General features: G+C 49.2%; 2 protein-coding genes across 6 annotated transcripts in view; both read left to right on the forward strand.

Annotated features, from left to right (window-relative positions):
* Window positions 1-18,240, forward strand: part of FAM219A (family with sequence similarity 219 member A) — a 102,701-nt gene extending 84,461 nt beyond the window's left edge. For 2 of the 4 annotated variants that reach the window (XM_030003976.1, XM_030003978.1), the window contains exons 3-6: window positions 3,112-3,214; window positions 7,377-7,457; window positions 7,810-7,864; window positions 9,071-18,240. In XM_030003976.1, coding sequence (XP_029859836.1) covers window positions 3,112-3,214; window positions 7,377-7,457; window positions 7,810-7,864; window positions 9,071-9,229 — 398 coding nt within the window. In that variant the 3' untranslated portion in view covers window positions 9,230-18,240. Of the gene's footprint in view, window positions 1-3,111; window positions 3,215-7,376; window positions 7,458-7,809; window positions 7,865-8,052; window positions 8,255-9,070 lie in introns of those variants that run through there. The other 2 variants (XM_030003977.1, XM_030003979.1) reach the window with 2 other exon arrangements.
* A 612-nt stretch (window positions 18,241-18,852) lies between these two features.
* Window positions 18,853-23,893, forward strand: CZH9orf24 (chromosome Z C9orf24 homolog). Of its 2 annotated transcripts, XM_030003975.2 has the most exons (7): window positions 18,853-19,746; window positions 20,959-21,103; window positions 21,644-21,756; window positions 21,872-21,947; window positions 22,072-22,258; window positions 22,437-22,526; window positions 23,749-23,893. In XM_030003975.2, exons 1-7 carry the CDS (start codon window positions 19,609-19,611, stop codon window positions 23,852-23,854), a joined length of 855 nt encoding a protein of 284 aa, XP_029859835.1. In that variant the 5' UTR covers window positions 18,853-19,608; the 3' UTR covers window positions 23,855-23,893. The 2 variants fall into 2 exon arrangements, with proteins under 2 accessions (XP_029859835.1, XP_029859833.1); XM_030003973.1 differs by lacking the exon at window positions 23,749-23,893 and having other exon boundaries at window positions 22,072-22,253; window positions 22,437-23,547.
* The last annotated feature ends 711 nt before the right edge of the window (window positions 23,894-24,604 follow it).

Here is a 24,604-nt window from a genome sequence, read left to right on the forward strand (position 1 = left end):
GGAAAGTTATGATCTTAGGATTAATGCTCATGTGGGTATAGCATCAGCCAATATGGGGCAGACTTTAAAGAAAAATGCCATTTACTTATCAAGGCTAGGCTGTGGTTCCTTCTCTCACCTTGTCTTTACTGTGCTGGTTACATGTCTGATCGCAGATTCTGAGAGAACTACTTTAATTTGCGAAATTACAGACTTTTGTTAAAACATTGGACCCTGAAAGTAACATCTTCAGAAGTGCCTAAATCAGTCACATTCCTAAAAAGAACTCAGTTACTTAGAGTTTGGGAACCTGGCCTTCAAACAAACATCTGGGGGCAAAACCCAGATGAGCTGGAAGCCAAGCAAAGAGCTCACTACCTGGAACTGGAGTTCACAAACTCTACCTGCTACACCAGGAGGAAGCACTTAGCAGAAAGCAGGCACTGAAAACCTCCTTCCCCAGTTCTGATTGACCTGATGGTTCATGTGCGAGGCTGGAATTTATAGCCCAGAATTACTGCAAGAGATTGGCACCCAAAAGCTCCCTTGGGTGATGGTGGAAGTAGCACTCATTCATACTTGTAAGGCTCAAATACTAGGTTTCCTTGCCTCAAAGCCTGATGTGACTCATGCACTTCTCCACCAGCTTCCAGGAGCTTGTCCTAACACACCAAGGCTGAGTAGGCCTCCCATTCCCCCTGGAAGCCATCACATTTTGGCCACCAGAGTCTCAGCATTCATAGCATCCAGGAGGGAGATGAACTGTTGATTCATGCCTAAGAAATTTGGCTGGGGACACAGGCATGGATGTTCCTACTGCACTTACATTGCATTGGGGTTGTTTGGTCCAAGCCACTAAATAAGTGAAAGAAGTGGTTAAATAGGAAGTTTTGTGTCATTCAGACCAACACGTTGCAATAGGACTCAGTAATAGCATAGAAATCGTCATGGAGAGACCTACTGCAGGAAGAAGACACTTAGCAGCTAAGTCCAGATTAATCAGCTGAATGAGTAATCTGAGTTGGAGAAGACCATTAGTGCTTGTACCAAGCAATCGATAGAAAGCAGAGAGCAATGGTCCATTTAAAAGGCTCAGGCAGGCCTTAGCTGCCTTGACAGAAAGTGAAACCTGTAAGCTTGTTTTTGAGTCAGGTGCCTTTTGTGAATTATATAGCCTCTTAAAGCATTGGCAGCTTGTCTCAGCGCTGTGTATTTGTGGTCAGTGCTGATCTTCTGATGTAGATGGGTGGAAGTTGGGTTGTATTTAGGGTTGTAAACATTTGCCTCCATAAAACCCCACTTTATCCTTCTGTTTTCTGAATAGCAAAATTCACGTGGCCTGCAAAATACCAGCCTTTTATTCTGGAGACAGAGATAACCAATGCATTTGCAAGTTCCAGTCCTGAGGAATTACCCTGATTTAAGGTTTTGACTTCGATCCTGTATCAGTGTCTTTGTTGCTCATGCCAGAGAGATTATTAATCTGATCCTTTTCCTGCCAAGTTCAATGAGCATTTATTCACCTCCTCTGTCAGCAGGAGCAGGGCTGGGCATGGTTTGTAGGAGTATGCACCCTTCTCTGCAGCCTCCTCAGCCACACTCATTATCACGGTATTTAAGCACCTCTGCTGCTTATTTGTCCCTCGAAAAGTCAGCCTTGGGCATGTGTCTCCCAGCTCTTACCTGTGTGGAAGGGACAGAGTTGGCCCACCTTGCACTTGCACACCCTGGTAGGCACGCTGCTTTTCCATGACAAGTGGGAAAAGGTGCTTTTCTCTCCAAGGGGTATAAAATCTGCCAGAGAAAAAATGTATCAGCACATTTCACATACTGCAGGGGAAGCAGAAGCAAAATTAATTCACTATTCAGGTTCCCCAGCAAGCAGTCTGGTAAACCCCTGTTATTCAGACAAGCCACAAAAATAGTTCCCAATAGTTCTCACACTCTGGACAACATTTTTAACTGGACTCTTTCCTGCCTTACTGGCCCCATGCTCAGGTTTTCCCTACAAGCCTTGCCTGGCATTGCAGGATGAGATTGGGGCAGTTAGCTCAACTTTTGCAGCTAATTGCTAACTCAACCCAACTGATTTCCCACAAGAAACAAGGAAAGACTTTGAATCAGAAAATTGAATACCATTTTATATGAAAACCCATCATCCGTGGGCTCCTATCCCTGCTGGAGGCAGGGCCATATTAATACAGCACAGACATTGCATACCGGCAGAAGGCTTAGGTTTAGGACCTGAATTCTAGTTGTGATCCTGTGTTGAGAAGTTATTAAAAGAAATAGTCTTTCCTAAGGGAAAAGCTAATTTAAATCCCCTTTTGCACTGAATACGTAAAGAAAGCTTGACATACTGTCTGTGTTTTAAGGTACGTTTCAGCAGTGAGTAGAACACACTGAAAATTTAAGCAAACAATATGCTGTTTAAAAATACAGCTGCAAAATGCTTCACTTTTTTTTTTAAACAAAGAAAGCAAGGTCCCAAGAATCAATACAAGATAAAAGAGAAAGACACATGGGGGACATCACAGATTGCTAGGAGGAGAAGCAGGGAAGGCAGCAACACTTTCTGCTGTAGGGTATGTTAGTCTGGTGAGTTGCCATCTAGGAAAACAGTAATAACTCAAGCCTGGTGTCAAGCTAGGCTGGACTAACACTAAATGATGGTGCTGCTTTGATGGAGACACTGTTCTATCCCCACTGGGCCCCTCAGCAGCAACCTCAATAGGAGGAGGAGAGGTAGAAGGATAGATTCCCTTGCTCGGCACAAAGCACAGTCTTAGGGTCCATGCAGCAGTCAGGTGCAAGTAGAGGCAAGGTCTCTGCTCTTTCTCTGCCTCAGCTGGGTCTCATCCAGAAGCTCCGTGACCATCTTAGTGTGGCATTGTCAACAAGCTGCCGTGAGTCAAGGTACATTGGGTTTAGGCCCTGGTGACCTTGGATGCAATGGGACACAGCTCATCCAGCCTTTGCAGTGTCCCACCTTGGGAGATGGAGAGCTCATGTCCTTTGCTATTAACTCTGCTACACCTTTTGCCGCTATCAAATCTGTGTTTCTGCAGCTGTGTGGTGGCCAGCCAGGCTGTTGCCCTAATTTTGCTTTTCCCCTTTGTATCCCATATGCAGAGAAGCAGAGGGAGCTGGCTCGGAAGGGCTCCCTGAAGAACGGCAACATGGGAAGCCCAGTTAATCAGCAGCCCAAGAAGAACAACGTGATGGCACGAACAAGGTAAAGGACTGGAAAAGCACTCAGCTGTGCTCTAAGCTGCAATTCCTAATGGCCTTAGGATGGGCAAGGACAACATTCATTGCCATTCGCCTACTGCCAGACATGCTGCCAGAGAAGTGATGGCCCTTCCCAGAGCTGGCAGGCCCAAATGCTCTGTGCTGTGTTGCATCCCATCCCCTGGGGAGACGCAGGGACAGCTGACCCCAGGACCAGTGACAGTGCAGCCTGCAGGAGGCAGAGGCAGCCCAGCCTGGTCAGAATCAGGGGTTTGCTACAGCTGTCTTACATGTTCTGGGTAGCCTCATGTAACACATAATCCTGCCGGCTGGAGAGGTACGGTGCTGCTTCATGTAATGCAAACTGGTTTAGAGCTTAGTTCTGCCTTAACTGCTTTTACTGCAGTAGTTCCCAGGCTCCTTTTTGATGATGACCCCTTCCCCATACTGATTGACTTAATGAAGGCTTGTATATAATCCAGCTCTGTGTGTTTTGCTATACACCTCCTCTGCACTTTGAACAGCATGGTCATACTTTGCTGGAGCTGCTTTGGCGCATCTCTCTATGACAGTATCAAGACTGTGCTACAAATCACTGTAAAAAAAGATGTTCCTAGCTGAATACGTTCTTTTAGAATATTTCTATTTTTTCCATGCAAGCTTCAGTACACCAATGTATTACTTACCTGCATTCAGGAGGCAAGAAACCCCATGGGCCCAGGGGACGGCACGCTTTGCATGTTACTAGAAAGGTGGCAGTTTTTAGTGGAAGACCTCACTTAAAATGACAGAAGAATCTGTGTGAATGCTGGGTGTTTACTGATGAATGGGAAAGTTGCATGGATTACCATATATTAAGTAGAACAGGAGCTGCAGGTCAGAGCCTCTCTGTATGCAGCACATCCAACAGAAGGGTTCCTTGTTCACATTAATTCCCCAAACCCAAAATAGTCATAAATCATGCCAAGACTTTGTCAAGTTTTATTTGTAAGCTCCTGCAATGTTGGTGGAATACACTGCATTGCTCCCTGCTCTGGGTTTGATTGTTAAGACCATATAAAGGAGCCAGGGCCTTCGTGGCAACAAGAAATTCAGCAAATGCTTTCAGCTGGGTTTTCCATGCCCACTGTTCCTCCCTGTCTTGCAAATACAAGCTGGAAAGACTTGGTTTCTTTTCGCAATAGGCTGCATGTTAGCTTCCCAAGAGGAATGGTAGCAGATTTGCTGCTTGAGAGATTTAGAAACACTGAAATTAGCAGAGGAAGATGGTAAGGGAGAGAAGATGGCATAAGTACAGGTGCCTACCTATAAAATTAGTGACTTGTGCTTGGAGAGCTGTTGGTGGAAAGAAGAGTGATTTGAGTGGGGAAGAGCAGAGCAGTGACACCTATTGACAAAAGCTTTTGAACAGCCAGCTGAGTTTTATTCCATTTGTGGACATCAGCGCTGTTCAGAGCACATGTGGACCCCTCCGCAGCCAAACATAGCCTGCCAGCAGTAGACTTGCTTTTCTTAGTTACTTTTCACACAGCTTTTGGAAGCATCCCTTGGGATCTGCAAAACAGAGGTTTGCAGCTATTGCTTTAGTAGCAGATGTAGCCAAGCTCCATTGTTCCCATATGGCTGGGAGGTGGGTCTCACTGGCCCAAGTCCCTTCATCCTCCTGCTCCCTTGGCTTTCTGGGAACCAAGCTGCACCATGAGCACAGCCCTAGTGATACCTCAGAATGGTTTGGTCTGTCTTGCCACAGACCTGGCAACCCCAGGAAGGCAGAAATGCCACAAGCTTGTTCAAGCAGCATCTTTTCACAGTGTAATGGTTGCAGTATAATGGGAGATACTCCAGTGGGATACGCTGCAAAACATCCAGGTTATGGTTTAAATCTGAACTGTTGGTTTCCTCTGTCTCTGCAGGAGGAGAATAAGCCAAAGCCATTTCCCCCTTTTTAACAGTTCTGCTGTTCTCGTCAAATATGTTTTCCTTTGTTCAGGCAAACCACATTGCCTCTCCTAGTCTCTACTCCAACTCCTCCTCCTTCCCCTGTTCTTCTTTATTATCTGTATGAATTTCTGACATCCAGCCTCCAGTACCAGATTGTCTTCAGCATTCAGTCTTCTCTTGGGGCAGGGGCACAGCCAGCCTTAGAGGTGAAAGGATCTGGATCCTTAACATGCTCAGTCTCCCTAAGAGCAACTAAAATGTGAACAAGGTTAGGGTGATACTGGAACACTTGCTATGAACAAAGGCAGAGCCCACAACACCATCCGCGCTACTTGGGCACTGCCCCATATTGCAGTACACTCTGAGGATAACCTGAACTCGGATTTGTGTCATAATGTATTTCATGTTAAGTGAGCAAAAACACCAAGAAGCTCCTACTGGGACAGCTGCAGATGAAAGCAGCTATGACTGCTACCAGGCTTTCTGAGGATGGTGGAAAGTGAAAATAAGGACAATCAGGATGCAAGGGAAAGACTTAGATCAGGGGCAGAGACATTGTCACACTTTTCATCTATTGCAGAAAAATTGAAGTTCTGTGTTATTAAGAGAAAAGACATTTCTCAAGAAAAAGATGTAGTGATTTTTTTTTTTAATCAAGTAAATAGCACCACAAAGCGTTCTTCTCCTAGATCCCCTGATAGTGCTTTGTTCACTCATGGTATAGTAACAACTGTCAGTGAGTATATGTGGAGCAGTGACTTGAAAACTGGAGAGCGAGAATGGAAGTCAGTACTTCTGATATCTGTATGGGCAGGCTGCTGCTGCCAGATCACAGCTTCAGTTCCAGACATCTTTGCTTCTTGACTTCCTTTCTACATGCTTCAGGAGCAGAAGGACCGTCCCAGTGCTATGAGAAGGAGTATTGAATTTTGCAAGTGGATCCTGTTTTCTCCAGTCCTCTGGTTCAGCAGGTTGGAAATTCTGCATCAGTTTTAAAATTGACTTCTTTAATCTTGCATTTCAATGAACCCAGTAAGAAAATACAAGTCGTCATGAACATATATATCTGCTTTGTGTTAACATTTGAAATATTTTACTTTCCCTGAGCGTGCCTGTCTTCAGTGCCAGGCAGGCCTTTGTATTGCTAAAATTATAATGGCTTCCTGAAATTTTCTAAGCAGAAGCAGAAAAACGTTTCAGGTAGTTAGAGAGCAGCTGGAGCATGTATGAGATGGATTATCATCTCTAGATTTGTATTTCCCAAACTCTTAGTGAAGCATCCTCGTGCATCATTGTGTGTTGTTAAAGACCAGTTCTTCATTTGGGAGAAAACCTGAGTTAACCCACTGAACAACTTGGATTTTCATCACTCTTACAGTTCCCACCTGCTGAACTTAGAATCTTACTGCATTTGCTCGGTTTGGTTAATCTTGTTTTAAATATGAACCAAAGTCTTTGTGGAGTTTTGTGGATGAAAGAACTCTGTTGTGAACTAGATCTCATTGTATTAATGCTTTTTCCTTATCCTAGAAGCTCTGAAGCCTGTATTCCATTTCACAAACTCTCTCAAGCACTTAAAGGTGCAAAGTCATCATCAGCCTTTGTAATACTTCTGATGAAGTGAAAGTCATTATGAAATAATGGGATTTAAAAAGTGCTAGTCTGACTGGGCTCTTAGGAGGCACCCACGAGCTCATATTTCTCATACTACTGAATTTAGGACTGAGACCTCAGACGTGTTGTGTTGGGGGGCTGGGTAGGGACTGAGGCAGAAAGACCACACCCCTGATTTCCAATCGTAGAATAGTAGAAGCACTGAGCCTCTGCCTTCTCCTAGCCTCCTTCTCCTATTTACTTATTGCTAGTGTCATGTACTCATTCCTAGGAAAAAAAAGCAACACAAAAATGAACAATCTGATACAACAAGCAGCATTAGCCAAACAGGTTCACCGGAATGAAGCGCAGAGTGTCCCAAGATTTTTTCTTCCAGGGAGGAGCATGTTCCCAAGGCATGTCCAGTGTTCATCCCTGTGAAACTGCTCTAAGCTACGCAGAGACACAGCTCACTCCCTCTGAATTGCGCCCATTTAAACGTCTTCACCATTAAGGGAGTGCTTGCAAGGAATTGAAACAGGGAGAACCTAACTATCATACAGCTTTGCCCTAGACTATGTGTGGTACTGAGCTTTACTGTGTTGTTAACAGACAAAATTTAATTATTTCAGGCTCGTCGTTCCCAATAAGGGCTATTCGTCATTAGACCAGAGTCCAGATGAAAAGCCACTGGTAGCCCTGGATACGGACAGGTACGCTAAGTATTAATAAGATGATATACATTACTGTGCAAGCGAGTTTTCATGCCAGAGTGCCGCACTGAAGCTAACTCCTACTGAAACCGCTCTTGCAGGCTCTCACACTGTTCCTTGCTGTGCCCGTTGGCATATGCTGTAAGAGGTCTGTGTGTGTAAACAAGTAGGAAGCCACATGAGTAACAAGCACTGTGCTGGAAAGACCTGAGGGTCACAGATGAAAGTTGCTCTCCAGGCTCCCTTGATGTAACTTCTCCGTGCCTCACAGCACTAGAAAGATAGGGCTAACCAGGGAATACAAGTCTCTCTAACTGTTTCCTTCTTTGCTGTATCTTGTTCTTCCCTGCAGTGATGATGATTTTGACATGTCCAGATATTCCTCCTCCGGATACTCATCAGCTGAGGTGAGTTATACTCTATCCTGCCATCCTTGACATGAATGCTAATAGCAGAGCAGCCAGAAACATCTTAGAGTGGCCTTGTACTGCCAGAAGTGGCTACACAACAAATTTACCAGTGGTGTAGACTCTGTGAGTCTGCAAGGGGCCATAGCAGAAACTGTGCCATGTTTCTTTCTTCCCTGGTGATCCAGTTGGCTCCATCCCTGCGCTGCCATGGCACAGAGATCTGCCTGTCGCCTGTTTTCACAGCTACCTTTGGCTTCACTCAAGCTTTTCCCAGTTCTGCTTAGTCCCGCAGTGTTGGTCCATGTGGTGGAAAAGCGTCAACTTCTCTGTCATGCCAGCTCTGCAACTGTATGCTTGCCAAGGACACAAATAAAGGATCTGAGGGTGTGCTGTGATTTCCAGTTCTTGGGGCGGTCAGGGTCACCTAGTGCGTGTTTACTTGGAGCAGGCAGAAATTCCAGGGAGGACTTGCAGATGTGAACCCTTGCCCTTTCAAAGAGAAAAGGCAGGAAGCTCAGGCTTTTTAATCCCTCTGCATTGCTTCTGAATATATTCCCAAACTCTCCCCTGAATTACTTGCTCAGCCTCTGGCTACTGCTTCTGCAGGATCTGATTTTACATCCAGGGTGCTGAGGAGCCATTCTACATACAAGCTGCTGGGAGCTCTTACCCCTTGTATCCCTTCCTTGGGCAAAATACATCTGAAACACAGAGAAAAGGCTAAGAGCAGGAACCAGATCAAATGATCTGGGCCATGTCTGGGCCCTGATGAAGTGTTGTTCACCCAGATCTGATTAGACAGCACTTGAATCTGAGATTACAAAAAGCCAAGAGGCTCTACCACCTTTCAACTGCTATAGAGTGCCCCAGACTGAAAGGAGGGACTGCCTGACTGCCAATTGGTTTATTAACATTATTATTACATTACTTTAAATGAGGGCTTGTCTTCATGGAAAGATTATTCCAGAATAAAATAGTGTATCAACTTGCTACTCTGGAATATCTCACTCTAGATATTCCTGTTCTGGAATAAGCTGGAACAGAAGGCAGCCCTCACCTGTGGTCAAAAACTGGGACTCTTACATTGGTGGGGCAGCTGCTAATGGTGGGGAAATACATTCCAGAATAAGGGACCTCCTTCATCTTCTGACTATCAGAAGTAAGAAGTCTCAGGTGTTTGACTGTTTGTCTCTTTGTCTGTAGCAGATCAACCAAGACTTGAACATCCAGCTGCTAAAGGATGGGTACCGGTTAGATGAGATCCCAGATGACGAGGACCTCGACCTTATCCCCCCTAAATCAGTCAACCCTACCTGCATGTGTTGCCAAGCCACCTCCTCCACCGCCTGTCACATCCAGTAGTGAGGCCGGCAGGCTGTGATCAGTGCTTTCCACTATAACTGTAAAACTTAACAGCCATTGCTTCCTCCTATGGTAGGACGTGCACCTCTTTGTGTTCATGGAGCCAGGAGAAACCAAAAAATTCATTTTATGATTGGTTGATAAGTTATTTTAAACTATGGTTAAACAAAAGAGAAGTTGCTCAAAGTGCCAGGCAGTGCCTGGCAGAACTGACTGGTCTGGAGAGCGAATGCAGGGGGGTCCAGAGATACCTCCTTGGTTTGTGTAGGCACTGGGGATGTTTTGTAAGGTGTCTTCCAGAATGGGAAGGGTCAGATGGGGCTGAAGGTAATCCTGCCCACCAAAACCAGTCCATCTGGGAGATCAGGGGTGAGTCTGAGGTGTCAGGGGGTTTTACCAGTGAGAGGAGGTCAGTTCTTAATTCATTCACTAAAGCTGTTTTGCATAACCAAAATGATACTGTAACTGGGGCACAGGAATGGGAACGGAGGAGGGCATCCTTTCTTATGGCAAGGCTAGCCAGGACTAGCATGACACAATTCATTCACTTGTGAAGAGGACAAATAGGTGACATTTCACTGTGAGTCAGTACTAGCTAGAGCTGTCATGTCACATATCCAATGCCATCCACCCTTAGTTCCACATTAAATTATCACCAAGCACATCAGATTCAATCTGCAGTCCAGCCATGCTCTTCAGGGATTCAGTCCTTGCCCAAGAATACCATACTCCTGAGTTCAGTCCAGTCACATATACTGACTTCAGCCTATACTTAATTCCCATGAGACCCATCTGCTTCCAAAATTCTTAACTTTGTTTAACTAAGAAAAAATGAGTCCTACACGAGACAGGACTAGAGCTGTACAGTCTGAAGGTCAGTGCCGGAAAACCTAGTTGAAGGAAGCACGTTTTTACAGTGCTCCACTGTTGATGTTCTCTTGACACTGTGTCTCTTGGTGCCTGTGGGACAGATTTGTTAACGCTGAAGGCTTCTTGTGTGGTGGTGTCAGACTTTACGGGAGTTTTCACCAACAGCAGGATTATGAACAGCTTCAGCTGAAAAAAAACCATGAGAGGAAACTACTCTTTATCCCATCCCTGCCCACTTGTGAAACAGGCTTGGTCTGTGTTAGAGCTGTCCCATGTCAAGAGCAATTGTGTTTATTTGGTGCTGGAATAGTCAGGAAACCTGATGTTACATTAGGTCACTGGACTGATTTGCCAGTTCACCAGCAGATCGTTTTGAATACAAAATCATTTCTGGAATTAGGAAACATGTCTTCTCCCTGGCCTGTCTTACACTGCTGGCTTCAGCATATCTGGGGCTCAGGCGAGAGATGGGCTGGCATTTTTCTTGGTGTTGAAATCTCTTGCCACAGGCACAACGGTGTGTTTTCCTGCCCTGCCAGGAGAAACAACCACCTGCCTTAGGTCATCACTCGCTTTATAGCCTGGGGAAGAGAAAAAGCGAGGGCAGTTCTGAGCTTCCCATCAGAATTCCTGAGGCACAAGGCAGAGCCTGAGCTCCATGCCGACAGACAGATCTCCCATGTGAAAACTGCCTGAAGTAAGCTGAGTCTTTAAGAAGTCCTCTTCATGATTAGGAGGAGATTTATTTAACATCCTGGGGTTTCACTCTGTGCAGTGCAAAGCACGATAGCGTCTACAACGTGAGCAAAAGAGCAGGCACACAAGATTCCTGGGCTTTATTATGCACTTGCTGGTATTGACAACTGTTAAAGCTATGTTTGCCCCCCCTCCCTAAAACAGTGTGCTGCCACCTTGGCTCCAGGCCATAGAAAGAGGACTGAGTGGTGCTGTTTGCTGAGCATCCCTGCCTCCTCATGCAGAAGTGCTGGTTAACTTGCCAGCTCCTCTAGGAGGAGTGTTCCTCAAGTGGATTCCTCTCCCTTTCTCACCACCTGATCATGCTGAGGGGGAATATTTCCAAAATATTTCTAAAGAAGCACAAAGCATCAGGTCTCCAATTCTACACTTCTTCCTTTGTGTGCCTGCTTTCCTCTCCAGTGCTAGCTCAGGTTGAGTTTAGCAAGTTGTCTGGAGGTGAGGGAAGAGCTCTAACAACACTGTGTAGAGAAAAAAGATTAAAGGGAAAAAACATTCCTTAAGGAGTCTTTTTTTTAAATGGGGAATGTAGTCAAAACCTAACAGAAACACCATGGTCAAACCAAATCCTATAGGACATGACTGAGTCTCTTTAAATCTTCACTCTTCTAAAGAGGGACTTTGCAGTTCAGCATAGGTACCATGCAACGCCTTCATCACATTTATCCTGCTGGGTCAGTCTCTGTGCCTTCCAGCTGGGCTGGACAAGTTCAGCCTTTCCCACAGCCCTTGCTCAGGAGCTCAGAGCATTTCAGTGTGCCTGCTACAGCAACAAGTCATCTGTTTACGTGGGTCAGCTGTGGAGGACTGCAGGTCCCACAGGTCTCTGTCATGCTGCCGTCACGTTTGGTCTAGGACAGAATGAGGCTTGCTGACACTGCATCTCCCAGGGTTAACGCCTCCCCTCCGAAGGACAGACCTTCCCTGATACCCACTGCCCCATGGCACCACAACCAAGTCCTTTTACTGCCCCTATTGCTAGTTTTTGCCTGCCATGTGCCCAGAGGCATTCTTCAACCCTGCAACTGCCCTCAGCCCTTTGCATTGTATGATGTGCATCTGCTTCTAGCATAACCCTTGAGGGAGGGAGAGAGATGAATTTAAATGTTACACCCAGTGCTTCCTCCAAATACAGACCGAAGCACAAGCCAAGTGTTTTTCCCTGCGCACAGAAGGAGTTCGTTGCACAAATAGCTGGTTTGGCATGACAGTACAGGACCATAAAATGGCAATTTTTTGGCTTCTCCTCTCTATGCTTTGTGTTCATATATTTTATTAGGGGAATAAAGTAGAAAGGGTGGGGAAAAGTAGTTATCTGTGTAGGGTCATTATCAGGAAGGCTGAATGGATTAAGGCAATGCACATGTGGCTATCATGGAAATTGATCACTAACCCTTCTGAACTGCAGCCCCTTAAGCAGGTTATGACTATGTGGCAGGCTTGTTGGCTTGTTATGGAATATGGTGGACAGCCCATCAGTATGTATGAACCACAGATTGGGCTGGCTCCCCTGTCTGGTCTGGTGTTCAGACCTTTGCTTCAGCCAGAAGGTTTTCCTTGTGCCCTTGTTGGATGTTAACACTGTGGTGACTTCCTGGGAAGGTGTATAGATACATGGCTGTTATGGCACTGCTCTCCTTAGACCAGTCTCTGCCTCCATGGCCTGGAGAAGGCAAAAGCAAAGAGCATGGATCCTGACTCTCTGTTGCAGCATTATAAAGCCCTAAAATCTGCAGAGCTGCTGGGCACTCTCCTAAATGCAGACTGCATGCAAGAAAGCAAATCGTTCCTTGTTCCAGTCTTTGCACCAAACCAGATGGTCTTCTCAGGCCCCATTTCAGTCCAAAGTTTTACAGAATAGCAAGGGGAGGAGCACCATGGAGTATGAAAGGCTGCATCGCTGTCCATCTAAATTACCATGCAAATAGAACTTAAGGATATTGATGCTGGTGCCTCCACAAAGGAATTTGCATTTGATGCCTCCTAAAGCCAGACTGGCTTTTTGTAAGAATATTATGTAATTTCAGCCACCAAATTACCTGAGTTTAAGCAAGTCCTTTCCTTTTATCAGGCGTTAACTTTGTCCTTTAACGTGAGCTGGCTTTGAACTCCAGGGTCTCAGCACTCAACTCTGTCTCTCCGGTCTGCAAACTCTCCATTTCCAGATGTCTGTGTGAGGAGGAACATCCTCCTAGTGTTGAGGAAGGTCTTTAGATAGCATGGTCTAGTCTGTTTTTCTGGTGGTTGTAAATAAACTTTGGCCGAAAGGAGGCTGATGTCCAGGCAATGATCCCGAAGGCTCATTTGATGTCTTATCAGATATATCTTGAAGCCAACCTTGGAAGAGCCACTGGATCATATCTGATGTTGCTGTGTGTCTAGCCCCAACATGTACTCTTGGCCATTGAGTGTGTTACGCTGTTCTGGCTGTCTTGCCTGCAGATACCTTGCAACTGCAAAAGCAGGCAGCCAAGCCTGCTGCATGGACTTTGAAAGGGACTTCAGGATGCTCCCCCATAGACAGGATGGACCCAGCTGCTTCTGGTTTGTCTCTCTAGCTCCTTTCCCAAAAGGAGACGCCTGCTCTGCTCAGCTGTGTGCTGGCTGACACATTGGTCTGCAATCCTGAGCAGAATCCTTTCCTCTCTGTGCAGTCTGTCCTCAGGCTGGCCTGCAAGCTGTACAGCGGCATGCAGGAGACTTGAAAAGTACAGTGCCCTGTATGTGACTCAACAGAAACATGAAGATGCTTTTGAAGAAAGGAAGGACCCAGCTGGGCACCAGATGGAATGACAGGAAAAGGAAAACAAGCAGTAACTAGAAAGGTTGCCAAGTGCTGTCTTGGCCTAGGGCAGATCCCAGTTGTCCGAGTTAATCCATCTCAGTGCAGTGCTGATACCAGCAGGGAGCAAAGCTCGCTTTCAGATGCACACACCAGGAACACCATGTCCCTGAGCTGGCATCACAGCCAAATACTACTGCGGAGAGTCTGCTGGACTGTTAGAGCACAGAAATGAGATCTAGGGTCCCTTGCTGCCATTGGCACATAGTACACATTTGCTCTAACCTCAGGCGAGTCACATCCCCTCTTGATGCCCATTCCCTTCTGCAGCACAGGGGAGGAACCTGCCTTCCCAAGATGCTACCACCACCCTACATGGGTTTTGCCAAGTGTGTGACAGGCACCATTGATAGGATAGCTCTGCAAGCAAGACGCAGAGAACATGCCATAGAAATTTTATGCATATTTTCAAACTACTACTCTGCTTTCCCTCTGTTAACCAGGTTCTGATGTTGCTTGCATGTGCCAGAAGGCTGCAGGGTGGAAGTTAGTAGAGAGATTAAAAAGCTTTTGGGGAAGATGTTTGGCAAGGATGTCTCTCCCAGTTATTTGGCAGCTGGTTCTCGCACAATTGGCTTCTCAATCTGCATGCTGCCACAGGGAACATGTAAGAAGATTTGGTGGCCTAACAGCACCATCCCCTGCTAGTAGAATTAAGGAACTTCCTTAATTGTGCAACTGGGATAGCAAGTGCTGATGGGAGGGAAGAGACCACTGAAGGGTTCATTTGTGATATTCCCATGGCAGTTTCATGCTCTTTCTTTTAGCATCCATGTAATCATCTGAGGGTATAAACTGGCAGTTTTGCCTGGGCTCTTCCTTTACTTTTCCATTCTCCATTCAAGCTCACATGGGGTATGGCCACTCTTACCTAGAATGAAGTAGGCTTTGTCACCTGGCTGCTGCTTGGCTCAACAAGCACAGGCTGTGTGTTTGAAAGAAACTTCTGCATAGATGGGCAGTGCCACAGGGCAAGCTGGGCTAGGTTGAGCCTAAGGGGAAGGCATGGGAAGGTCTTCATTTTGAGGTGCTTCTCACCTCTAGGAGAACATTGCATCCTTGTCACTTCCTTTCAAGGCTTTCCAATGCAAGGAATTGCTCCACGCCTTGAACCACATCTCATCAGCCAAACCCACCTTTGTTACAGAGCCACAAAAGCCCTGAAGCAGAAGGAATGGCAATTTAGCATAGAGGAAGCGGTTGTGACCTGGGATTACCTACAGAAGATTAATGCAGGTTTCTCACAAGGGCTGGCATCTGTATTTTAACTCCCTGTATTACGCAGCTGATCTGCTGCATTGCTACCAAAAAACTACAACATCCCCTTCTTTGCCCCCCTTGACACTGGTGGCAATCCCAGGATCACAGCAGCTAAATGCTACCTGGCTAAGCACTGCTTTGACAGCTTGCTGGGGAGGCAAAGGCTGGGGACTAATTGAGATTACATGGAGCGAGCAGTATGGCCCACACAGCTGCACAGCAAGCAAGCCATGTCGCAGAGCAGCACAGACACTGGCAGGACATGTTGCAGATTTCCCTGGTGCCTGTGGAGAGCAGCTCTTCCCATTGCTTCCCAGACCCATCTACTGCTGGTGGTGGCTCTGAGCCTTTCTCTTTCTCTAAAAAGCTGCCCCAGCAAAAGATGCATTTGCTCCTAGGAGCCCACCTCAGTGGTTGTGCCTGGTCTGTGGAGCCATTTCCATGGTAACAAATGGTGACATAGGCGGTGGGATTGCATCAAGGAGTGGAAGGTACAAGAAAAGCCTCATTAAAATGTGACCATCTCAGACGTGTCACTGAAAACCAGCACAGTAGGCACCAGGAAAAGGCCACCAAAAGGCCATGCTGAGATAAGTCCCATTACCTGCCGATATTTCTACCCTCTCAGAGCAGCATTTCTCCCTTAGTAGCCCATCCAGCTGCTCCAGATGAGCTCACTGGAAAGCACTGCTCTCCACCCAGGCTGCCTTCTTGCTTCTGCACCCCAAAAAAGCTGTGACTCCAGTTGTTACCCACCTTCCTCAAGCCTGCATGATTTGGGAGATGCAAAGATTGTTGGGAGATGTAATACAGGTGCGTGGCAAGAGCTGGAAAACTTGGACAAGCTGTCTTCACAACAGCACTTCTGGTTTTTATCACCTTCATCTCCATCCCCAGCTCACAGATTTCTTTGCTCAGTTTCTTTGCACAGAAAAGCTGCCGTGGCAGCTGTGTTCAGCTAGTAGCTGCCTCTGTCCTGAGACAAACCCAAAGCAAACATCTGACCAGCAGGGGATCCAAGAAACGTGCTGGTGGGTGAGCCAGAGAGCAGGCTGGGGTTTCTTTTCACCTGCCTGAAGATCTGTGGGGCTCAGGGTTCACCAGTCTAGTGTAAAAACTTGGTGTGATCCAGCAAGCCAAGCTGGCCACCTTCACCCTCACCCTCTCCTGATCTCAGGGCTGCGGGAGGTCTGGGACCCAAGCGCCAGGTCCCAGGCCTGCCAGCCCATGTGCTTCTGGTGCGGGCTGGAGACCTGCAGCAGAGGCGTGGGTGGGATGCCTGTCGGCCGTGCTCTTGCTGCGCTGGGGCAGGGCACTGTAAGACACGCTGGTAGGGCTGTAGTTCTGCAGGGAGAAAGACTCTTGCAGAGGATGAAGTCTTTGCAGGGGAGAAAATTTAGAAAGTTACACACACACACACTTTTTGCACATTTTTAACCATTTTTACTCCTTCCACAGTGGTTATTGAACCTTCAGTTTAATAAAGGAAATGAGCCACCGTTAAATAGCTTTCTGAAGGGTCTGAAAGTAGGCACTATTTGCATGCAGAGCTCGTCTGTGCCTAACACGGCAACTTCCAGACCTCATTGTACACACCGTAGCTGAGTTACTCTGTGCACTGTGGGGGGAATGGGGGGGAGAGTCAGCGCTGGCCATCATGCCACACAGCCATGGCTTCCCAAACTGAAGAATCAGACCAGGAGGTGGGGGAAGGAGTACCGACGGTAGAAGGATAGCTAGTTGTCACAGGTAATCTTCAGTATCCGTGTCCAGTGGTTAGTCCTAGAATTGCAAGCCTTGTTATATTGCACATATCCTCCTTCCACTCCTCTGTTCTCAAAGCAGCCATCGCCTTTCTTCCCCATGCACTAGTGATGAGCATCAGAGGCAGTTGCACCAAAGTGACTCTCAGCCCAGTTCTGCATCCCCCTCTCCCACCCAGTCCCAAGACAGCCTAGACAGTTGTTGTCCATCACAAGTCTAGTAACTCCATTTGGGTTTCTTTCCTCGTGTATCATAGCTTTCTCCGCACACACTCTAGCAGGGCAGTACAGGAGGCTCTGACCGTGTCCCAAGAAACTTCTTTGCCCCTGGCAGCACCTTGCAGACATGCACCTTACTGGGAATGTACTGGGTCAATGCTGGTGAGATATGGCGCTGCTGATCTTGCATAGGTGGCAGCTGATGGGGATCCACTGGGAGAAGCTGGCAGAAAGTGGCTACTGTCCCTTTTCTTTTTTGAGGGAGAGGGGGATTTTTTTTGGCATTATGATTATTGTCCACCTTCCAGTGGCCAAGTTCTGGGCTGCATTAATAATTGGGGTTCACTGGCTGTCCAGGCAGGTATGGAGCTTCACACCAACCTTAATAGCAAATGTGGCTGTATCCAGAGCCTGGATACAAGCTGGGTTTCTCCCACGCTGGCAAAGTGTTTTCATCAGGCTCCAGATAGACATTTCTGGCAGACAGGAAAACAGCACTCCTCCAAGTCTGGATCAGATCTGCACTTCCATTTCATGTCCTCAGCTTGGAAAAAACTCAACCCAAGCAAATGCTTCCCAGGTCTCCTTTCCACATGTGGTGCCTGGCACCCCAGGGAGGGGGTGGCAGGAGGCATTTCAGGACCACCAAAAGCGAGATCCTTTTTGGATGTATTTAATGGAAATATCTTTCAGGAGGAGAGAACTCCCAACCTTTGCATTAATCTCAAGAGCAAGAGATGAATTTCCAGCTGTCCTTGCGTATAGTGAAACATAGCTGAAACAGCCAAATGCAAAGTAGAGTTAAATGTAGGGTTTGACCTGAATAACCTTTTAATTAGGAAGATAAATTTGTTGTAGCTTGACCTTAGTCCATGTTAGGAACCTGCTAATCATTTGACATGCGGAGTGTATTAATGCTGCACTTAACTTGGCCATTGGTTTTATTATCTGGTTTGGGGAGTTTTTTTACTCCCGAAGCATCAGTCTGCATCTTGTATGGATTTTCCTTTCTTTTTTTTTTTCCTATTCAGAACATGTAGCACACTGTTGTACTTATGTTCCCGTCTGCGTAGAGTATTGCCTTAAACAGATCAGTTGTGTTGTGATTTGTTTTGGGTTTTCTTTTTTCTACCATCAGTTTGATGCATTAATTTATTTAAAAATGTGGGTTGTTTTTTTTTTTCAAAAACATGAAACATGTATAATATTTTTTTTAACATTTCCATTGCAGTATTTATCATTGTTACTGGTTGTGTGTAGTGTAACAGAATTAATGATATTAAAAAGCATACATATGAAAACCAGCCTGCCAGCCTTTCTCATTGGGGCGAACTGGGGTGAGAGTGTACAAACAGCACCATCTCCTCTGAGCCCCCAGCAGTCATGGATACTGAAATCAGGGGGTGCCAGTGGCTCATGCTGGCAGCCGGTCCGGTGCAGGATTAGTCCCCCCCCAACCAAGAGGCTTGGACTCCACCTTTCTGCAGAGCAGTGCTCCCCAGATCTGTGCCCTGGGGTGCTCCAAGGCCACAGAGCTGGGGGCAGGGGGGTAGGCACCCCCATCTCCACCCCTCCCTCCCCTGATGGAGAGCCTAAGCCTGGCTCAACAGAGACCAGTGGGGTGTGAAAATGAACAGCAGCTTGTTTTCTTCATTTCATCTCTTAACAGCACATTAATCACGTTTGCCTGGAGGCATTTGGGTGCCCCAGGCTGCACCGTCACCTGCAGCAAATGGAGGCGGCAGGTTGGCATCCACCCTGCCAAGATGGACATTGGTCTTCACTGGTCATCTCCAAAAACATGGCAGCAGAGTGGCCGGAGCCAGGAGCCGAGCAGGGCTCTGAGTTGGTGCTGTGTGACAAACCAGGCCAGCGTGGGGTTTTGCAGGGGTAGGGATTTCTGCCCGACTCTCCAGCTTGGGGAAAAGCAAACCCAGGTCGTGCAAATCCCTCCCTGGCATAACCCAGCTGCCTCTCTGCACTGAGATGCACAGGGACTGCTCACTCTGACTGCAGAGCCCATCACTCGGGACAAAAGAACAAACAAGCCACACAGGATCACCTAAACCCAGCTTTTTAATTGAAAAGGGGAGACAGAGCAGGTGGTAATTCCCCTGGCTACCCCAGCAGGCTGGGACAGTGGTGCCCGGTGCTGTGCCCCAGGCATTGGCTGCACTGGTGTGGTGCTCTGTGCATGCAGCTGGGTTGCTGCAGGATTTCTAAGGAAATACAGGAGAGGGGTGCTGGAAAAGCCACAATCACTGCTTCTGGACCTCCCAATATAAAATTATCTTGACTAGGACCAGCTGAAACTGTTTCCTACCGTTGTTAAGGTAATTGCCTGCAGGAGGGGAGGAAGCCTGGAGCCAGGACAAAGCCAGGAGGGTGCAGTCCACTGAGGGATGTGGGCAGCAATTGCTGTGCCCTAGGCTAGAACCAGGGTGTACCTATGAGACTGACAGAAAGCCACTAAATCCCCCTGCTCCCGCACTATGACATCACTGATCACATAAGCACCACCCTGGGCTGGCAGAGCAGTGGCACTAGCCCCGTTCTCCCTCCTGCATGGGCTGCAAGCCCCCAGCCCCACATAGCGCTGCTCCTCCAGTGGGGCATACCCAGGACTCTGTGAGACTCCAAGCGCTCCCATCCCAGTGGGCTGCTGCACCATGTTCCTCTTCTCCAAGAAACACAAGACCCCCGTCAGCACTTACACCGACTCCTACCGCCCGCCATGCTCTGTCAAAAAGACCATCCAAGAGCAGGCTCCACAGGAGCTCTGGAAAGAAAACAAGTTTGTTACGCAGGTAAATGCTGGGGGAGAGGGAGACCTCAGGGCTTCTACCTCTACCCTGCTGTGGATGCTCGGTGCCGGGCAGGGGTGTGGGATGGGGACTCACGGCGTGCCTCACTGCATGTGTGTAATGGGGGGGGGGGGGGGGGGGGTCATGCTCCCTGGTTAGGAAAGTGTTTGACACCCCACGGCCTGTGCTCGCTGGCTTCTTGTCCCCTGGAGCTGCACCCTGCAGTGGCTTTGGGTTCTCAGGGCTGGCAGTCACCAGCACAAGCTCTCGCATGTCAGCCCTGTCCATCAGTAGGTTTCAGAGTGCACAGGGGGCAGCATCTGCTGAGGAAGGGGAAACTGAGGCAGTGGCAGGGCTCAGTCCAGGGCTGCTGTGTGATACAGTGGCAATGGGGTGGCAGATCAGGTGGCTCTGAGAGCTGCTCCAACACCCAGACTGCAGGCTCAGCTCAGTTCCAACTGGGGGACCTTCCGTGCCAGGGGGACTATGCGAAGGGTTGGGGGAGATCTGAGCACTGAAAAAACCCTCCCAGCCCTGGTCCTGGAGGAGGAGGGATCCCTGAGCTGTGGCCTTACTGTGGGGGGCATCTGTGGCACATGCAGCTTTCCCCACACGGGCTAACGAGCATGCAGGCCCTGATGCAAAGCACGCTGCAAACTGACTCATCTCTTGCAGCCTCATTAGCGTGTGCATTATAATGAGGGAGCCAGCAGAGGGCATGGAGAGGGATATCCCCACTGTGCAGGGACAGAAATAGCTCACGCAACCAAGGCACCCATCTGCCCCACACGACCCCAGCCTTCTTGGGCTTTGCCAGCTGTAGAACATTGTTTTGGTCCTGTAACTCCCTACCCAACCTCTGCTGGGCCCATACCTGGCAGTCCCAGTGCACCCATCCCTTCTCCCACTCTGCAAAGTGCACAGATGCCTATGGACACGCTGGGTGCAGGGGGAGAGGAGCCAGCGATGCCCAGCCATGCTCTGTCCCCTGTTTTGGGTGAGCAGGAAGTTTGGGGGGGGGGGGGAGGATGACGGTGCTGCTATGACCCCCATGCCCCCCCCCACTGTGAAGGAGAGTTTGGTGCTCAGATCTCCAGCTGTGTCTCCAGCGTTAGACCCTGCCCGGTAATAGGCTTCACCAGGTGCCCCAATGGCCGTGAGAGCAGATGCTGCCGCAAGGCCTGGGTGTCTCTCCCCACTCCCCACTGTCTGCAGGGATTAACGATGCCCCCCGTGCAAAATCCGGTGAGCCAAGGTCGGCCCGAGCAGCTGATTAAGGCAGCAATGCAGGAGTACTACAGGAACACCATCGACCCCGCTGCCTATTGGCCTGAGAAGTACTGGCTGGCCAGGTTCGAAGGTACTGCCGAGGTCCCAGCTGTCCCCCTGTGTCACACAGGGCACATCCCCACGGGGTCGGGGGGCCGAGGGTGCTGGCAGCAGCTCTGTTCTTCCCCCCTTTTGCATCCTGCATCCCCCCCACAGTGGCGAAGGGACCCTCCGTCAGCATCTGTGCTTTGCTGTGGCCGCCTGTCCCCATCCCTGCACTGACACTGTCTCTGTTCCAGGCATGTCCGCAGTTTCCCCAGGGTTCTCTCCCCCCGTGGCCCCTAAATACCCCCTGGTGGCAGGTGCTGCCTGGGGAACACCCTGCTGGCACCCCATAGCCCCCAGGGACCAAGGCTGCGTGGGCAGGGACGAGTGACCAACAAGCTGGCAGTGGTGGGTGTCAGCTCCACCACAGATTCTTAACAAGGACCCCAGGAGCAGCTCCTCTGACATGTCCCCTGGCCCCGTGGCATTGCATTTCGGGGAGAGGGGGAGCAGTCGTTACTCTCTGGCTGTCCCCCCATGTCCCCAGAAGCACTGGACAACCCTGCCTGTCGCTTTTGTGTTGCAGAGAAGTACAACCCGGTTTTTGTCAACGAGGACAAATACGTCACCTGGAGAACAGGTCCCTACAACAGCGCAGCCTGGAATAAGCACTCCTCTTACCTTCCCCTCCCGTCCAAGGTAGAGTCCAGCCCCCCAGTCGCCCCAAACTTGAGCCACCACAGGTAACACTGGCACCTTCGGCTCTGCAGCAAAAGGGTGGCAATCCTGCAAGGGCTGCCATTGCTCCTTGCAGGTGACAAGGATGGAGAGCTTCCTGCACAGTATACCGGTGCCGTACCCCCCAAAACCCATCTGCCTCAATCAGTTTGGTAACTACCCTCACCCTGTCCCTGTACTCCAGCTGTAGCTGCGCCTGTGCCATGCTGGCATCCATCCAGGTGATGGCCTGGCTGGTCCTCTTGACCCTTACCCTCACCATCCCTCCACTTGCAGAGCGGGAGGTGATCACCAACATGCTGCACAGGCTGCCCGTGTACACTGTGACAGGGAGGGGACCCTTCCAGGGCTACTACAGCCCCTGCTCTGGGCGCCACTACTGCCTGCGAGGGATGGACTACTACGTTGATGGGGGTCCTGCCATCAGAAGACATCTCCACACACTAGGAGAGAGGGCTGTAAGGTTGGGATGGGATGGGATGGGATGGGATGGGATGGGATGGGATGGGATGGGATGGGATAGGTTGCCTTGGGTTGGGTGGGGATGGGTTGACTTGCATGGGGATGGGTTGAGTTGGGATAGACATGACCTCCCTTGTCCTTGGGGTCACCGCTTACCCTACCTCCTCTGGCTCTTGCAGGAGTATACTGTGCTGCAGTTACAGCCCCAGAGCGATGTTGCATACATCTACACATCACCCTCAGCCATCCTCCCCATGCAAGAGCCTTAGGTGCAGACACATTCAGTGAGGGGAGCACTCCAAGCCAGTTGCCCTGGGGGAAAAGCCTATTATTTTTTCCTAATGCCAGCCAGCCACTAGCTCTCTTTTCATTAGGGTTTCATACAAACTTGCTCAGAGGGTTATTCAGGGGACAATTGTGCAGACTGCAGACTCTAAGGGGTAGCGGATCCCATCACAGTGCCCACGCAGGCAGCAATGCAGCTGCTCTACTTCCACCTTGCAGGCTAAGTGGATGTGACCAGGGAGGGCAGGACACCCTTGCGGTGCTGGGCTGTGGAGCGTGTTGTTGCTACCTGTGGAGGAGCAGTTGCCAAATTTACTCCCTGGTCAGGTGTTTCTATGCTTGATCTCATCCAGCAGTCCTTGGTATTGTACAGCACCTGGAATCTTGCTGGCACTGGAGCCCGGCTGCATGTAGCTTAGCATCTCCAAGATTTTGGGGCCACATCAGTGTTTCTTGTGCTGCTCTTGTATTTTCTCTCGTCATTGTTTGCTCTTCTTATCCAAGAACTTGTTCCCTGGTCACGCTGTTTGTTATGTGGTAATCAGCCCTGTCCTTCACCCACTGCAGGTCCGGCAGCACCTTTTAATCTCCACATGTTTACCTTTAGGGTGTCTCCATTGCCGAGGCAGCTTTTTTCAGCCCTGGGGAAGCAGCAAGGGGAGAGGGGAGGCTGTTCAACCAGCTTAGTCATCACTTTGCTACTGCATCAATCCCCCTGCGGGCCAAAATTAGGCATCAGGCTTTGCAGAAAACGTGTGATTGGGTTTAAATTCCTGAGCTCAGAAACTAAAACCAAACCACAGTGAGAACAAACAGGGAGCACTGGGTTCCCCCTAGATGTCCTTATGCTTGAGCTTCCGTGAGATGTTTCTCAAGGTCTTCTCCACTGAGAAACAGGCAGATTTTCCTAACTGGCATGGCTCTGGGAATGAAGATTTTAGGAAAATGACAGTGCAAGAGAGAGTGGGTATTTGCAGGGTGGGAGACCTGCTGGAAACAGCTCACTGTGATGGCCAGGGAGCTTCAACTCTTCTGCCCGGGCTTCCCTTTGGCCTCAGTGCCCAAAGACACACGCCAAAGTGGATGGGGGCAGCTGCATGTCCACTGCTCGCCCCTAAGCAATGCTGGCAACCAGGAGGTTTTCTGCTCTTCTTCCTCACTGGAGTTTCGTCCTCCTGTGGCTGATAACTTTATCTGCTCTCCTAGGTGGGACACAAGCCACTTCAAGAAGACAGGAGGAGTCCAGAGAGGCAGCTACATCATCCACCCTGAGTTTATGTCGGAGGCTTACTCTGCACCATGGCACTGGTGAAGAGCAAAGATGGGCTTTCATTAAAACTGGCTTGGGCAACTGTTCCTCTCAGATGCTTTCCTACAGGCTGGGGAAGTTCCCGGGGAGGGGCGAGAAACCTCTGCGACTGCTGGCTTGGTGGGCACTTCAACAGCCCTCAGGGGCTGGTACCCTGCCCACCACCTGCAAGCTGGAGACCAAGAAAGCACGCAAGGAAAAGCTCTCAGAGCGTAGTAACACAGCCAGAAATAGAAGCAGTTGTTGATACCCGTGTTTGTCAGCTTTGCGCTGGGCTGCTTAGGACGTGCTTGCTTTTGCCAAGTTATCTAGGAAGAGCTGCCATCCATCTGGGATACCGAGCAGGGACGAGGGCTAAATAAGGAGGGGGATTTGAAAGCAGCGCATAACTAATGAAGGCATGAAATGCCTTTCTCTGACTACGATCCGGGAGCCCGCTGTCAGCGGGGAACACCACCCGGCGCCTTCCGCATGTGCTGCAGATCATAAACCCGCGAGGCTGCGGTCCCCACGGGAGGGATGCTCCAGCACAGAGGCACCTGGTGCTCCACGCTCCCGTGGGGCATCACCCCAACCCTGCTTGGGACAGGAAAAAAAAAAACCAAACAAACCAAATCATCCCGGCCCCAAAGCATCCCGCCGCAGCCCCACCAGTGCCAAACCCCAAGCGCCCCCAGCACGGCCCCAGGGGTACCCCCACCCCCAAGTCCCCCCGGGGCATCCCCAGCCGCTCCAGCCCGGGGGGGGGGGGGG

Source organism: Aquila chrysaetos, chromosome Z, assembly GCF_900496995.4.
Source record: "Aquila chrysaetos chrysaetos chromosome Z, bAquChr1.4, whole genome shotgun sequence".
Classification (NCBI taxonomy): Eukaryota; Metazoa; Chordata; class Aves; order Accipitriformes; family Accipitridae; genus Aquila; species Aquila chrysaetos.